Source organism: Mustela putorius, unplaced genomic scaffold (genome assembly GCF_011764305.1).
Source record: "Mustela putorius furo isolate JIRA1106 unplaced genomic scaffold, ASM1176430v1.1 tig00000127_pilon_pilon_pilon, whole genome shotgun sequence".
Classification (NCBI taxonomy): Eukaryota; Metazoa; Chordata; class Mammalia; order Carnivora; family Mustelidae; genus Mustela; species Mustela putorius.
In genome coordinates this window covers 12,566,060-12,582,386 of record NW_025421288.1, presented here as the reverse complement: position 1 = coordinate 12,582,386, position 16,327 = coordinate 12,566,060, and the positions used below count along the sequence as shown (strand labels likewise).

Below are 16,327 nucleotides of genomic sequence, written 5' to 3'. Positions count from 1 at the left end.
GCAGTGTGGCTCGGGGACCCCGTGACCCTCCAGTTTCCCCTCTGCAAGCCCAGCCTGAAGCAGCCGCTGGACACACAAGCAGATTCCTGGCTGGGGAGGGTCCCCGAGGCCTCTCGATCACAGCAAAACCCAAACCCGCAGGAAAGGGCCTGTGGCACCGTTCATACCCCACAACCTGGGAACAGCGAAAAGAGCCCACGAGAGCACCGGGCTCGGGGACAGGGCTGGGGGAGGAAACGCCCGGCAGGCGGTGGAGGAGGTCGGGCACGGCGGGGCCCCCACACGATGAGGGACTCGTGCCAACCCAGATCTGAACGCAAGCAGAGGGGACAGGAGAGTGTCACATCTGGGCGGCCACATTGCGGGTGCTTTTATTTTCTGTTATTTTGTGGGATGTCCTCCTTTCAAGAGTGATCACGAATGTTACTTTTCAACCAGAAAACATCAAGACTTTAAAACATGGTGCCTGGGTTGATGCGGAGAGGCCTCGCGGTTCGGCGATGGGGGGAGGGGCTGGGCTCGGCACGACAAGGCTGTCTGACCAGGCGACCAGCGGGAATGGAGTGGCCACGCAGGGCTGACCTATTTGGCCTGAGCCAAACAGGAGGGAAGAACCAAGAGGAGGGATGGGGCGGGGTGGGGGGGCAGTGGAGCCGCAGTCCCTCCCCCGTAGCCCAGGAGGAGGAGAGGCCCCTGCCGGGTGGTCCAGCAGGGAATCCTGGAAGATCTTACGGTTTATCCCCTCTGCTCCCCAACATGGGAAAGGATTTTTCACGATGAGCAAAACCACACGTTCCAGGATGTGGACTGACCAAATCAACAGAGGAGAGAGGCGGCGGCCCCAAGGCCCGCGTTCCCCCCACCCCGGCACCTAGCATCGGGGCCCAGCCTTTCCAGCAGGCAGAGCGGACGTCACAACTGTCCCCACTGAACCAGCTGCGTCTCCAAGAGAGGACGGGCCCCCACCCGAAGGCTCGCACCACCCCAGTCGGTCCTTCCACCGGCTTCCTCGTGCTGGACTCAGGATGAGGAGCCTCCCGCCCCCATTTGGCCCCAACCCCGCTCCCTACCCGCCCCCACCCCGGACCTCGCACGGGCAGAGCCAGGTCCCAGCGCAGCCCGCCCTCCGCGCTACCGTCTCTGAGGCCATAAACAGCTTCACAGCTGGTCCGCAGCCAACTTATTTTTGTTTTTCAGCAATTGATTAAATTTCCCCATGGCCCCCTGGGGTAAGCTGTTGGACAGGCGCTGAGACCACAGCCCGGCGCCCTGGCCCAGAAGGCCGTGCCGAGTGACCACAGGGGAAGTGGCTGGGCCAGGCACTGGCTCCACTGGAAACCAGAGGCCCGAGCAGCTGTCTGTCTGCGGGACCCACCCCGGGCCTCCCGTGAGTCCGTGGCAGGCTATCGCCTCGGCCCAGAGTCTGGGCCTCCATCTGCACAGCAATAAAATGGGGGAGTCACTCCTCTGCCTTGAGACCTGGAGCAGCCAGGGCAGCGAGGTCAGTGTCAGCCTCCCGACCCCCTTGTTCCCCCGCAGCCAGGGGTCAGCCATGGTCCTCTGCCACCTGCCCTTCCCCCTGCCCCTCAGGGACTGCTCGCCACCCAGCCCGAAGGTCACACCCAACTGCAGCCCCCAGCCATAGTTCCTCACTGAGCCACCTGGGGTGAGCAACTTGACCTCTGTGTCCTCACAGGTAAGAATCAGGAGTGGCGAAGGCTCCCCAGGGAGCCCGGGAGGTCGTGTGACAGTCAGTGAGTCTCTGAGCCCAAGGCCACAGCCCTCGCACAGGTCCCCCTCCCAGCGGCCCAGAGCCCGCCCCGGGGACCGGCCTCAGGCCACATTCTCTTTGAGCTACAGCCGCAGAGATGCACCCTGAAGGCTCATGACCCAGCCCAGAGGGCCTTGAGAGACTCGTGAACAAAGGACAGCTGATTGGACCAATTAAAGGTGGGCGACTGGGAGCCTGAAACAGGGGGACGCGGGGTCGGATGACATGAAACAGTCGGAGACCCACAGGGAGAAAGCCCGACCCCACCTCTCTGGGCATGTGGCTCAGGTCTTTCAAAACAATCACACAGAGCGCGCCCGGCTAGCTCGGCAGGTTAAGTGCCTGCCTTTGGCTCCGGTGTGCGCCCAGAGGCCTGGGACCGAGCCCCGCATTAGGGCCTTCTCCCCCTTTCCCCTTGCTCACGCTCTCCCTCACTCTCTCAAATAATTAAAATCTTACAAAAAAAAGAAGGAAAAAAAAAGCACACAGAGTGCCTTCCCGAGCCCAGGCACACTGCCCGCGTCCCATAGTCTTCCTCTGATGACATCCTGTCCTGCAGCTCCTGGAGGTGGTGGCAGCCACGCCCCCCTCTGCACTGCCCAGGAAAGCTCCCTTGGGGCAGGCTGCTTGGTCCAAATCCTGCCTCCATCCCTTCCTCTGGGGCCTTGCTTAAGCTCTGGCTGCCTAAACCTCCAAAGCAGCCGGCCCCAGCCCCTCGGACCAGCTCCTGTGAGGCCCTGGTGTTACCGGGCACCGTAACCCGGCAGTGAGGCCAAAACCACGGAGGAGGCTGGGGGTGAAGGGGGGTACCAGGGTTCACATGGTTTACCCTAACTCAAGGGCACTGCACCATACAGCGTTTTGTCTGGTTTGGTTGTTTTAAAATAGGCTCCATGCCTTGTATATTGCCTGACGTGGGGCTTGAACTCACAACCCTGAGATCAAGACCTGAGGTGAGAGGTCGTGTTCGGATGCTTAGCCGACAGAGCCAGCCAGCCTGGTGCCCAAGCACCTCAGGGTTTATAAGGTTCATTAGGAGACATGAGCCTGTTTGACACTCCCAGGTCAGTGAGACGGGAAGACCCTGCATGTCACCAGGTCACAGCCAATCAGATCCCAATTCCCACCTAACCAGGAGTAGCAAAAAGGGGACAAGGGTGCAGTCAGCCAAGTCCTGGGGCCAGGACGACCAAAAAACCTCAGCGCTTGCCATAGCAGATGCTCTGGAAGTCACCGTGTCCACACTCCCAGCATTCTTCCTGGGCCTGACACTGGTCCCGTGGGAAGCCAGGATCCCTCCTGTGCGGGGGACAAGGGAGCGCATCATAACGCATCTCCTGGAGGGGTGGCAGGCGTCTGAGGACATGCCAGAGGCCCGGGCGTCGGCCTAGCACACGAGCCACCAGCTCACTGCTTCCAGGGCTCTGCAAACTGGAGAGGGTAAACGTGCCGGGCCACGGTCCATGGAACCAAGACAGAGGACCTGCAGCCGTCCCCAAAGCCAGAGCGGGCACGAGGGGCACGTGGCCGACAGGGCTGGGCCAGGTGAGGCCTTTCTCCTGCAGCCGATGGCTTCACCAAGGGCCTGGACCTCGGGCCCAGAACCTGACTCCGCAGACGACAGAAGCCGCCTGAGCTCTGGGGCCGGGCTGGAGCTGGACCCGGCTGGGCCAGCAAGGGAACACTGCACAGGCTGCGGGGGGGGGGGGGGGGGTGGCTGGGGCCAGCGCAGGGAGCGACTGCGGCGTCGCTCTCCATCGGGGGACGCGGGGCACCCGGGAGGCGCCACCCGGTCTCGCCGGGCCCTGGGATGACAGTTTTCTCTTTCTAAGAATAGGGCATGCTCCCCTCTCCTCTTTTATTAGATTTAGAAGTTAGTCTTCGGGCTCAGACACAAAGGAGCACACGCCGTGCGGTTCCGTTTCTGGGGCGCTGCAGAACAGCCAAGCTAATCCATGGTGACGGAAGTCAGGCGGGGGCTGCCCCGGCGGGGTGGGGGGGTCTGCCGCGGGCCCCCGGGAACGTTCTGGGAGCTGGAAGCATTCTGCATCCGGACGGGGGTGGGAGCGAGGCAGACGTGCGTGACTGTCAAAGCGAATCACAGTGGACACTTAGACTCTGCATTTTACTGTCTGCAAGTTACACCTCCGTTTCCCGAAGAAAACGAAAAAAAAAAAGTTAGTGCCTGGACTTGTGACACCATTTCCTGGGACTGTGCAATCTGATTTCCTTGCTATTAAAAACTCACGGTCCGTGGCTGAGAACAGCAGCTGCCTTCTGTTTGCAGAGTCACCGCCAATCACGGCCCGGGCGGCGGCGGCCCCGGCCACAAGGGCCTCCTTTCTTTTCCCTTTGACCTACTTCCCTGATAAGTGACAAGACAGCCAGACTGGGAACAAACGCGCCCCTTATTCCTCGGCCCCGAGCCTCGGCTAATCCACCCAGAGAGACGGATGGACGTGAGGGGCTGTGAGACATCGGCCCGGTTGTCAGTCTGCCCGTCAGACCCGACAGTGACGCCTCTGTTCCTCCACCCCCTACCCCCCACCTCGGCCCCCACATCCCCTCGTCCTTCTGTTTCCTGTCCCTGCAAACATCTGTTAAAACTACTTCTTGGCGAGGTGCGGCAGGCAGACCCGTAAATCACGAAGTCCGAGCCTCCCACCCGCCCCAACAAGCAGCCACGGTGGAGGGCACAAAACAGGGTGGCAGCCTGCCCCGTCCCCTCCCCGCGGGGCAGTGAAGCCACGTGCCCTGGACATAGCCCCAGCAAGTCACCTGCCCAGGTCACTCAGCCCCGAGCAGGGCACACACCGCCCAGAAGCCCCTGGCGGGGAGGAATGCCCAGGAACAAAAGTCACAACAGGGGCTTGTCCCACAAGGAGCCGCCCCCGGAGCGAGGGGGGCCATGGGCTTGCTCGGGTGACGGTGGGAACTCCCAAATAAGGCCCCGCTACTGCTGTTTTTAGCCCATCCCACATAATTGGAAAAACCTGGGGAAAACCAAAGCCAGCTGGGCGCCTCCATTGGCCAGGCCGCTGGGGAGGGCTGGGGGAGGCCGGCGCTGGAGGTCGCGTGGTGCGTGGGATCGCAGCCTGGCCCAGGCACCCTCCCCCACTGGCTCTGGGGACAAGAGTCACTCAGGCTCCCAGGGTCTCACCAAGTCCCCCGGCCAACCCCCACAGCTGGGGCCCAGGAGGGGGCCACTTGCTCTGCCATTCTTCCCAGTCTCAGAGCCTACAGGACCCCCAGGGGGCCACATCATGAGGGTCTGGGGGACCGTGAGACACTGTACCCTGCAGCGAGTGGCTGTCCCCCGCCCACGGGGCCAGAGAACACAAGACACTGCTGATTCAAAGGAAGAGAGTCCATATCTGCTGTCCTGTCTGTGTGGCCCCCACCCAGGCACTGGAAAGCAGGCTCTCATCTGACTCCCCAGCCGCGGGGAAGGAAGTCTTCCTGCTCGTGCATCTCACAGGTGAGAAGGCCACACTCTGCGCCGGCGCAATCCTCTGCTTCTACCGGGCAGTGTGCAGGCCCTGGGCTATCACACCCCCGTTCACTGGGGTCTGAGCATCACAGCCACCACAGCCCCCTCCTTGGGGGAAGGCACCTGCTCCCTGCACAGGGCAGGCTTTCATCTGCTCAAAAGCAGGGCATAATAGGGCCCGTGCATATCACGAAAATTCTTCCGATTTAACTCCACAGCACAAATGCTCAGACGCCCAGAGTGAAAGCCCCAGGAACCCACAAGTCATGCCTGAGGCCACGGCTTCGGGTCCTGAGATGCTACCCACCGTGCGGAGGGTTCCCCCAATGGCAACACATCAGCCTGCCTTGGGCAGGTGTCAAGGGCAGACCCAGCCCTTCACCTTCCATGCCTGCCCCTTGTCCTGGACGCTCTGATTTGCTGGGGCTGGGCCACCTGGATGTGACGTCTGTCAGGCTCCGAGGGATTCTGACACATCCAGACCCCCGCCTCAGACCCCAGTCCCGCCCGGCCCGATGCTGGCCTTCACCCCTGGAAAGGAGCCACGTGTCCAGTGCACTCAGGACACCCACTTCACTCTTCTGCCCGCTTCCCACCGGCTGTGTGAGGAGGCCCCTACCCCGCCTACGCCCCCTCAAACCTCCTCTTGCCACCACCCAGCCTCATCAGCTGCTTCTGATCTTAAGCACTCAGGGAAGAATTCCTCTTCTGACGCCAAATCACACTGCCTGCCTGGCTCCAAGTTCAAGTTCAAATTGAAGCACGGCTCCTACTTGCTGGCCAGCCAGGCCATCCTCCCAAGAATCAGGTACTTTTTCCAAGTGAAGCAACTGGAAGCACAGAGAGGCTGGGTTATTTTCCCAAGACCACACAGCCAGGATGTGAGTGCCGGTATCATAAAACAGTAACTAGACATACAAAGCCATCACCTGACTGGACATTGCTCTAAATTCTGGGTCTCCCTGGGACTGAATTCCTCACCACCCCCAAAATTCTCCAACGGACTCAGCTACAGGTCAAAGCCATGTTTGATGCCACGAAGGTCACCTCTGACACCTCCCCTTTCAGAGCAGTGGAAGTTGGGACCCTCCATTTCTCTTTTCCAAAGGCCTTTCCTCTAGACCAGGACCTCCTGGCCCTCAGTGTGCGGCATCAGTATTCACCCCTCAAGGCCCAGACCACACCCATTCCGTGGCCCCGGAGAGGTCCTCCTGGGCTGACGCTGCATCCCATCCTCCCCGTGGCCACCAGGAAGCCCCTCCCCATTGCCGGCAGCGTCCACACGTTCTGCTCAGTGCCGGCCAGCAAGGGGCCCTGCACCACGTTCCCGCACGCTGAGACCTCTGAGCTCTGCTCAGCGTGGGCAATCCGCAGAACTCAGTGTCTGCTTCCTCTGTCTTACCCTTGTGTTGCCAGCTATGCTCTCCAGGCCACTTTCACATTAGCCTGCACAACGTCAGCGGTCAAAATCCACACTCCGTGTGTAATGTACACCCGCCGACAGGCACAACTACACATGCCCATGCACGCGGGGCGGCCTGGAGGGCCAGGCGAGGAAAGTAAAACACCCACAGTGTCTTCATCAAACATTTTGCTTTAATGTGACATTCTGAGGCCAGGAATAAAACCTGGAGGGCAGGAGATCTGCACCCTAAAACCCGTCTACAGGCGGAGTTGTCACGTGTTGTAAAATCCCAATACCTAAGCCCCCACTCGCGGCCATCTCTGTAATTATCGCCCCAACAGAAGGAAAGCCCCTGAAGGAGAACGCATTCCTCGCTCATGCCCCAATCCTTCTGGATTAAGAAACATGCACAGATATCCCCCACATTTCCACCCCAAATTTCCAGAAAGCCACCTTGGTGGCAAACCCTTGCAATGTTCTCAGAAGCTCCTGGATTTCTTCTCAACTCAACCCAAAACTTCTAGGAAACTGTCCCTTCTCACCCCAACTTCTAGTGGCTCCGGGGAAGGAAGCCACAGAAGCCCCACGCAGGCCCCAGAACCAGCCAGTCAATGAGCAGGAAGCACGTGGGGTGGGAACCGCTCTTGGAGAAACACGGAACCCGACGGTCACCCTCGCACACAGAGCAAGAGCCCAGCCCATCCCTTCTGTGTCCTCTGGAAGCTTCCTGCTCCCGGCAGACTGCTGCTGTTTTTAGCCCGTCCCACATAATTGGGAAAACCAGGTGTACACACAGGACACCTGAGCAAAAGCAGGACACAATCTCAGCCCCTGGGTCCCCTGAGCTGCTCCGTGTGCCTGACTCCTGGACCACTACCCACCTGAGCCACAAGGATGGCTTTCTTCTCACGCGTGGCATTCTCCAACTGAGCGACTTATGAAAGTGCCCTTTCCAGCTGGGAGACGAGACAGCTCTCACAAGACCAGGGATGGTGGCCCTGTGCCGCTGAGTGCCAGGGGACTCTGCACGCTGGCCAGGAGTTTGCGGACCGGCCCCCTGCCAGCAGCTTCCCACTGGGACAGGCTGTGCTGCTAATCCACCAGGTCCAGCCCACGGGGGCCGGTGTCAGCTCTTCGCCATAGCTTCCAGCCCCCTCCCCGCAGGACAGCCGCCTCTGGGAAGCCCTCTTACCCCAGGGCATCTCCTCTCCGCCACCCTCTGTCGACCCTGCTCTGTGGATGTTTGCAGGAGGAACAGAATGTCCTCCAAAGGGACCGTAGGCAGTGGTGCCCAGAGACCAGAGGCCCCAAGAGGGAGTCAGAATGTCAATGCTCCTCTGCCTGGCAAAGAAATCAGCCCTCCCCCAGGGGGTGGGAGGACCGGCAGACGGTGGGGGGGTAGGGGAGGCAAACTTAGGATGACCCGCCCTACTCCCTCTGGCCCAGCGTGTAGACAGATGGACGCCAAGGGTGTGAACGGTGGAAGGGGCTACCACGTTGTGCCCCGATCACACACCCGGTGCCCCGCACAGGGCTTCTGCGTGCCATCAATATGCCGTGTCCTTCCCCGGCCTCCCTGAGGAGGGTGTGGCCGTGACCCCCATCGCACGGATGAGGAAGACGGGCGCACAGAAACCAGGCCCCAGACATCATCCACCCCCGGTGATCAAAGGCGGCCCCGGGCAAGCTCCCCAATAAGGTGGGTACTTCTGTGTGTCCTACCTTGCCAGGGGGTGGGGGGAAGTTGTGCCCACCCCTCACTCTTTCCCTAAATGTCACGTGCACCCGGATCCAGACACCCCATGCGGGCAGAGACGGCAGCCACGCCTGCATTCGCCACGCCTGCCCTCCTCCCAGAGCCAACCTCGCCTCCCCAGCCAGCACCCCGGCTCGGCAGGGCTTGCCCACAGACGGCAGCGATAGACACCAGATTGTGCTCCTCCACCCCGGAGGCCAGGCCCCAGGCCGGCACCGAAACTCGTGTTTTGGAAGCATATACACCTCCTGTAATTACAAATAATGTCCAGTAAAATGCACAGATGCACGTGGAAAAGCAACAGAAAAAGACCCACAAAAATATGAAGACGGCCTCCAGACTGCCCTTGGGTTTCTCCTACACACAAAGCAGGGCTGGCTGCAAAATCTGCAAGGCCGCCCCCAAGCAAATCTGTGGGGCCCCCTGTCCAAAAGTGATTAAGCATTTCAAGTCAGCAACAACAGAGCCTTAAACCAAGCACAGGGCTCTTGTGAACTCGGGGCCCCGAGTGATGGTGCAGACCGCACCCCTGTGAGGTCAGTCTGACACCGCCTGGCCCTTGCCTCAGGGCCGCCGCACTCGCTGTTCCTTCTCACCATTCCTTGCCCTTCCTCCCTGATAATCCTCCAGTCTCAGCCTGAGCGGTGTCTCCAGGGAAGACCCTTCTCTGAACTTTCATCCCACTGCCCCCACCCCCATCTGAGTCCCTCCTTTGTGCGGTTCTCACCCTGACCCAGTCTGAATGGGCTTTATTCATTTTCATTCCTGCGCCTGCCGGCTTCCTGTCAGCCCCACCCCCACAGCACATTTGCTCTAGGAAGGGCTGTGGGGGGAGGTGGGGGGGAGGAGGAGGGGGATAGGGCAGCCACAGGCCAGTGTCGCCGACTGCTTTACTCTCCACACCCAGCCCCTGCCCAGCCCCTAACCCGGCCGCCGTCATTCCCCGCGGATTTATTTATGTGAGAGAGAGAGAGAGACTGAGAGGGTGAGCACAATTGGCAGGGAGGCGAGAGAGAGAGAGAGAGAGAGAGAGAGAGAGAATGAATCTCGAGGAGATACCACAGTGAGCGCAGAGCCCGACATGGGGCTCGATCCCACGACTCTGAGATCCTGACCTGAGCCGAAACCAAGAGCTGGGGGCTCCACCCACTGAGCCACCGGTGCCCCCAAACATCCTGTTTTAGACCCGCGCTCACGGGGCCCCTGGAAGGCTCAATCCACTGGACGGCTGCCTTCCACTGGGGTCGTGATCCCAGGATCCTGGGACGGAGCCTGCCCTGGGCTCCTTGCTCAGCCCGCTGCTCCTTCACCACTGTCTATGCGCTCTCGCGTGCTCTCTCTCTCAAATAAATAAATAAAATCTTAAAAAAAAAAAAAAAAAAAAAAAGTAAAAATAAATAATTAAAAAAAAAAGTAAGTAAATAAATAAACGTGTGCTCGAGTTCTGGTAACACTCCCCCCCCCCCCGCCGCCCCAAGGTCCCCAGGGAAGCCCTGGCCTCCCTTTCCTTCCCTTCCCACAACGGCGGCCGGCCCAGGGGTGGCCGCTCCCTGACGCCTCACTGACACCTCTCACTAGCCCTTGCCAGCCGGTCCGGGGCCCTCGGGGCCAGCCAGCTGCCCTGGGCCCGGGACATCCCCAGCGACGGCTGCGTCCTAGCCGCAGTCCTTTCCGGACGGGCACGCTCGGAAGCCGACCCCCGGCAAGGAGAGCCCCAGACAGCGCCCCAGACGAGGGGGTGACGCTTCACGAAAACAGAATGGAGCGCGCGTCCTCGAAGAGCCGGTGCTGCGACCTCGGGAGGGGAACAAAGAGGCGACGAGCTCGTGAAACAAAGGAAAACCCGGTGCGTGGGGCGGGCCGGCGGCTGCGCGAGGCTTTCTCCCATCGAGCCTGTGCCTCCGGCCCCAACTTCCAGGGGGCGGGCTATGGGGCGTGAAGACCCCATCGGGATGGGATGCAAGAATAAACACGAATCGTAAATCCCGTATCAATGCGGACGAGACCGCAGTGCCCCGCGCCGGATTGTGGGGCGCCTCCCAGCTCACGGGGTCCTCCCGCACAGACGTCATTCTTCCAGTCCCCACGGTTTCCGTGTGGCAGTTCGCGACAGTGAGCATCTGGGCCACCCTCACGGCGTGCAGGCAGCCCCCTGCAAGCTCACCCGATGGACCAGAACCAGAGTCCCCGAGCCTGGTGACAGGCCCGCCGGGCAGCAGAACCCAGATCAGACCCCGGTCCCAGCGGGTGGGAGCCCAGATGATCGCGTGAAACCCTCGCTGTGGGCAGGACGGGGCGCTGCCCCGGGGCTCACTCCCGACACCCGCCCCCCACCAGGCCAGCCCCCAGCCGGCGCCCCATCTCACCTGCCTTGCACGTCTTGCCGTTGTCATGGAGCTGCACACCGGTGGGGCAGGCGCACGTGTAGAAAGGCTCCCTCGGGGACAGCAGGCACAGGTGGGAGCAGCCGCCGTTGTCCTCTGCACACCGCGTGTGGACTGGGGAAGACGGGGCAGAGTGAGGGAAGGCTCGAGCCGCAGGGCCCTTGACCCCACTCCCGCCCCACGCACCGTCCTGGTGGGGGCTTCCTCCCTGCTCTGCCCCTCCCCCCACTTCTACAGTCAAAAACCCACTCTTCCTCAGGGCCCCTCAGACAACACCTCCTCCATGAAGGCCACCCTTGGCCTTCCCCAACAGGACCTGCCCGTGCAGTATGGACTGGAGGCTCCTGGACCAGAGGCCTGTCTAATCTCGGTGATGAGCTTGGACCCCACGGGATCGGCACAAGCACTTGGTGGCCAGGCCCAGACGCTGCCGGTGCTGCCGGCAACCCTTTGCAGTCTCCCAAGCCCGTCTACATCCAACACCAACAGACCCAAACACTGCTGGCATTTCACTCTGCCCGGGGCAGGCTGGGGGGGCGGTACCCCAAAATGTAGACTATGAACCACCCCCATCAACTGGAGATTTCTGGGGTGGTGTCTCTCCTCTCCCTCATGCTGCCTTCCGGGTGTGGGCCGCCCCAAGCGTGGAGCTAAGGACCAAGATGTTCTCAACAAAACACAATTGCCAAGAACCCGCCCTTGCCTTTGGCACTGACAACGGTTGCCCCCTTTGGGCCCCTCACTGGTAAGTTCAAAGCAAGAAACTTCTACAGCACCCTGGTGCCCAAGGACCCTGCTGGCTGCCTGTCACCGGAGCCCTGAGCCCACTCGTCACCAACAAGGACCCCAGCCACCACCCTCTGGAGACCCCAGGCTGAGAGCCTCGATTCGCAGCAGATCATTCCTCGCTGACTATGCATCTTCTGGAACAAAGCGACCTTCCTCGGGAGTCCCTCTGCTGCCTGCACAGAGCGGACGGCGCAGTGGGGGTCCCCACCCGCCGCTGCCCCCCAGCCTAGCCCTGCACTCTGAAAACCCCTCCCGCCCGTCTACCAGCACCTCCTCTCTGCCGCTGCTGCGGTCGGCGCCCCCAGCCTGGGGGCCTCAGCCAAGGGAAGCCGCCAGCCACCCCCAGCGCCGCGCTTACAGTAAGGCTGCCGCTCCGGGCTGAGCACTTGAATGTCCATGGGCGAGTAGAGGGCGCTGAGGATCTCCTTCCTCTTCTCTCCGGTCCTCTTGTTACAGGCGTGGATGGAGCGGGTCTGCCAGTCCGTCCAGTACAGAGTGTCCCCAGAGAGCGTCAGCGCAAAGGGGTGCGTCAGGCTGCCCTCCACGACCTTCTGCCTGCAGGGGCAGGGGCGTGAGGGCAGGGCAGGGAGCCGTCAGCAGATTCCCCAGCGCCCTGCGCACTCCCGGCTTCGAAACACCCTCCCCGGTCCCTGTGGACCCACTCACATCACACAGGACAGTAGGACACCACATCACACAGGACAGTAGGACACAGCGGGGCAGGCATCCTGGGAACCGTCCCGGTGCGTGGGGGGCACTTCCCAGATGCCGCCAGCCCCCTGCCGTCCCTCCCAGAGCCACGGGCCTCCCCTCCGGACCTGTTTCGAGAACACTGGCTGGTGGCAAAGTGCTCCCCAGGGGAAAAAGGAGGAAGAAAAATGGCAGGCGGGAAGCCGCGGCTGACATCGCAAGGAACTGGAGACCAGCGCGCCTGCTCTGCCCTGATGTTTCGACAGCTTACAGACTGGACCAAATGCGCCTGCTCCTTGCTGTCATTTATAGGATCAGGCTACACTGAATTTGACAACAATGCAAGGGAAAGCAGCTCTTTTCTATGTATTTATAATGTTCAGCAAACCGAGAACTAGTTTTTAATTCGATTATGGATGCTGGTTCTGAGTCAGAATTTGACACCTGGTGGGGGGGGTGATTATCCAGTTTAATGACCCTCCCTGCCTCCAGGCTCCTTGATGGGGGACGGCTGCAGGGGGCTGGTCCCCAGCACCACCCCCCCCCCCCGCCCCAGCACGACACCACACCGTGGAGACAGCAACACGTACAAGGGGTTACTAAACAACTTAAAGCCACATGCCCTGCTCTTCCCAGACCTGACCCAATGCTGCCCCCTTTTTGTCTTCTTGACATCACCTTTTAAGATCTTTTTTTTTTTCAAGATTTTATTTATTTGAGAGAGAGACGGTGAGAGAAAGCACAAGCGGGGAGAAGGTGAGAGGGAGAAGCAGACTCTGCACAGAGCCGGGGGCCCGATGTGGGACTTGATCCCAGGACTCCAGGACCATGACCTGAGCCGAAAGCAGCCACCCAACCAACTGCCACCCAGCCGCCCACCTTTAAAGATTCTTACATATTTGTCAGAGAGACAGCACAAGCAGGAGGAGCAGTAGGCAGAGGGAGAAGCAGGCTCCCCGCTGAGCAGGGAGCCCCTCGTGGGACTCCATTCTGGGCCTCTAGGACCATGACCTGAGCCAAAGGCAGACACTTAACTGACTAAACCACCCAGGCATTCCCTTGATGTTACTTTTTAAAATAAACTATTGAGAGAAATGCATGGAACACAGAATGAACCATTATGTTAAGTGAATAATTCCGTGCTATGCAGCACGCTTAGAATGTTATTCAACTACAGCCTTCATCTCTTTCCCAACCATTCCCATTATCCTCAGGAGAACCCCGAGCCCCTCAGCCCCTCAGCTGTTACCCCTCAAATCCCCTCCGTCCCACTATCACTATCACCATCACCACCGTCACCATCATTGTCACCATAATCATCACCATCACCAACATTGTCACCACCACCACCCTCGCCATCAACACCATCATCACCATCATTGTTACCATAATCATCACCACCATCACCACTATCATCACCATCACTCCCACCATCGTCACCATAATCATCACCGTCACCACCATCACTGTCACCATAGTCACCATCATCATCACCATCACCACCATCGTCACCATCATCACCACCACTGTCACCACCGTCACTATCATCACAATCACATCACCATCACTGCATCACCACCATCACCATCATTACCATCATCACGACCATCGTCACCATCATTACCACCATCACCATCATCGCCTTCGCCATCATCACCACCATCACCTCCATCATCATCACCACCATCACCATCATCGTCTTCACCACCATCACAGCCATCACCACCATCACCATTTTCATGTCGTAAGTGCCACCACCATCCCTGCTGGCTGTCACGATCCCTCCACCAGGCACCCACAGACTGCAGCCTTTCCAGCCTCCAACACTCCCTTCACAACAGCCAGGGTCACTCAGCTTCCCAAGGACCACAACTCCCCAGGCTGCCACACTTTCCAAGTCTCCACCCAAGCCCCAGGCCAGTCTGTGCTCACAGAGACAATGGGCTAGAATGTTTCAAACAAGCTGGACATGGTCAGCAGAGGTCAAGGAGGAACTGAGGCCTCCTACTAACAGCCGTCAGAGTGGTCCTCCAGCGTCGGTCAAGCCTTCGGATGACCACAGCCCCTGCCAGGAGCTTGACTATAACCACAGGGCACACTCTGAGCTAAGTCAGCTAAACCACGCCTAATTCCTGACACTCTTTCCCCACAAGAAAAAACCCTATTTGCTGATTTAGGTGGCCAGGCTTGGGGGTATTTTGGTACACAGCAACAGATAAACTAGTACGCAGGCCTGGATAAAACGTGGCAAACCTGCTAACACCCTCAGATCTGTCAGCCTCGTCATCTGCCTGTGTGTGCAGAGATCCAGCCGAGTCCTCCCCATGCCGCGTGACCGCAGCCCACGACACCGGCACCCACTACCTCCCCGCCTGGTTCAGGAGCTCCACCGAGCAGAAGCAGGGTCTGTCCTCCAGGAGGATTGCCCAAGACCCGGCACAAATTCAGTACATGAAAATAAACAAAGCCCTGTGCACAGAAGGCACGTCCCTGTGGTTACAGCATGACGACGTAGAGGGCTGTTAAGCTAAGCCGACCAGAAAGCTCTACAAGCAATTACCTAACGAGTGAAAAACCCTTCATAGCTCACTCATTTAACTCATTTTACTGAGCAAGTATTAGGTGTGAGGTCCTCTGGCAAGACTTCGGAATGCAGTGAACCCCAAGACCAGCCCTACTCCTGTCCTCAGGACGCGTACTTGGTGATGAGAGGAAGGGGGTATGGTCTACTCTTTACAACCCTGCTGGACCCCTGGGTTTGAGGTCCACAATCCCTTCTCCACCATTCTGAAACCCAAAACAACTTTGAAAATGGCAAGACTTCTGTGACTCCTTTGGTGCAAAAACCGTGTGCGGATGTGGGGCTGTTTTTCGTCTTCCGACGCCGCTCGGAATGACTATTCTGTGTTTTGCCACGGACATAGTCACATGGCGGATGGCAGGTGCCCTCCCAGACCTCGCTCGGGGTGGAGTCTGACGCCCTGTGTGCACTCACCACTGTGTTAAGTTCTGAAGAGCCCAGAACTCCTCAGGCCCCCAGGGTTTCAGATACAAGACCCCGGGTCTGAGTTAAGAAGGGTCACCTGCCAACATCCAGCCTGGACCTTAGCGGGGGGCTGGGGAGCACAGGGAAAGGTGGGGACCCCCGCGCGGGCAGGCACTTACCGGAACGAGCCATCCAGGTTGGCACGGTGGATGAAGCTGAGCTTGGCGTCGGCCCAGTAGAGCTTCTGCTCCTCCAAGTCGATGGTCAGCCCGTTGGGCCAGTAGATGTCGGAGTCCACGATGATTTTCCGGGTACTGCCGTCCATGCCTGCTCGCTCGATTCGAGGTGTCTCGCCCCAGTCTGTCCAGTACATGTACCTAACGAGGGGGCAGAGCACAAGCAGGGAAGGCTAGCCCGGGGATGCTTTGTGTCTGTCTTCTGTCTACACGAATGCAAACGTGTTAGACGGAGACCGAGAAATCGTCCCCAAATCTCGCCCACTAGAGGTAACCAGTGCTTAGGGGCTGGGCTAGTCTCGCTTCCGATTGGTCCCCTAAGCAGTTAGGAACATATTAATTCTTAAACCACGTTGGCGAACCAAAATATGCTATTCCAACTTGTCCCCGGCGATCCCCTCTGAGTATCCCCTCTTTCTACTAATAGAAAACCTCTTTGTTCTCTTAATGGCGATAGGATATCGTAAATTAGTTACATGCCGCTAGTTCGACGTTTGAGTTCTTTCTGATTTTTTTGCTCCTACGAAAATGCTGCAAATGAACTGCTAAAGCCAATTAAAAATATGTAGGGAGGGACAGTGTTCGGCACATTATAAAAAAATGAGGCATTAAGCCAAGGAGGAATCTTAGATGTTTATTAGAGAAAGAGCCAGTCTGGAAGGGTTAGGTACGGTGTGACTCCAACCACAGGACATTCTGGAAAAGGAAGAACTACAGAGACTAGGAAAAGATGAGGGGCTGCCCAGGGGTTTTGTTTAACAAAAACAAAAAATAGAGTCTATTAAAAAAAACCCACACAGGTGGGCGTGACTGTAGTTCC

The 16,327-nt window shown here is 59.1% G+C and overlaps 1 protein-coding gene across 1 annotated transcript in view; it reads right to left on the bottom strand.

Moving 5' to 3' along the window:
• Positions 1 to 16,327, bottom strand: part of LRP5 (LDL receptor related protein 5) — a 96,965-nt gene that overhangs the window by 48,917 nt on the left and 31,721 nt on the right. Inside the window, exons 3-5 of the mRNA XM_045066029.1 lie at positions 15,451 to 15,648; positions 11,954 to 12,150; positions 10,789 to 10,920 (exon numbers count right to left, since the gene is read on the bottom strand). Coding sequence (XP_044921964.1) covers positions 10,789 to 10,920; positions 11,954 to 12,150; positions 15,451 to 15,648 — 527 coding nt within the window. The remainder of the gene's footprint in view (positions 1 to 10,788; positions 10,921 to 11,953; positions 12,151 to 15,450; positions 15,649 to 16,327) is intronic.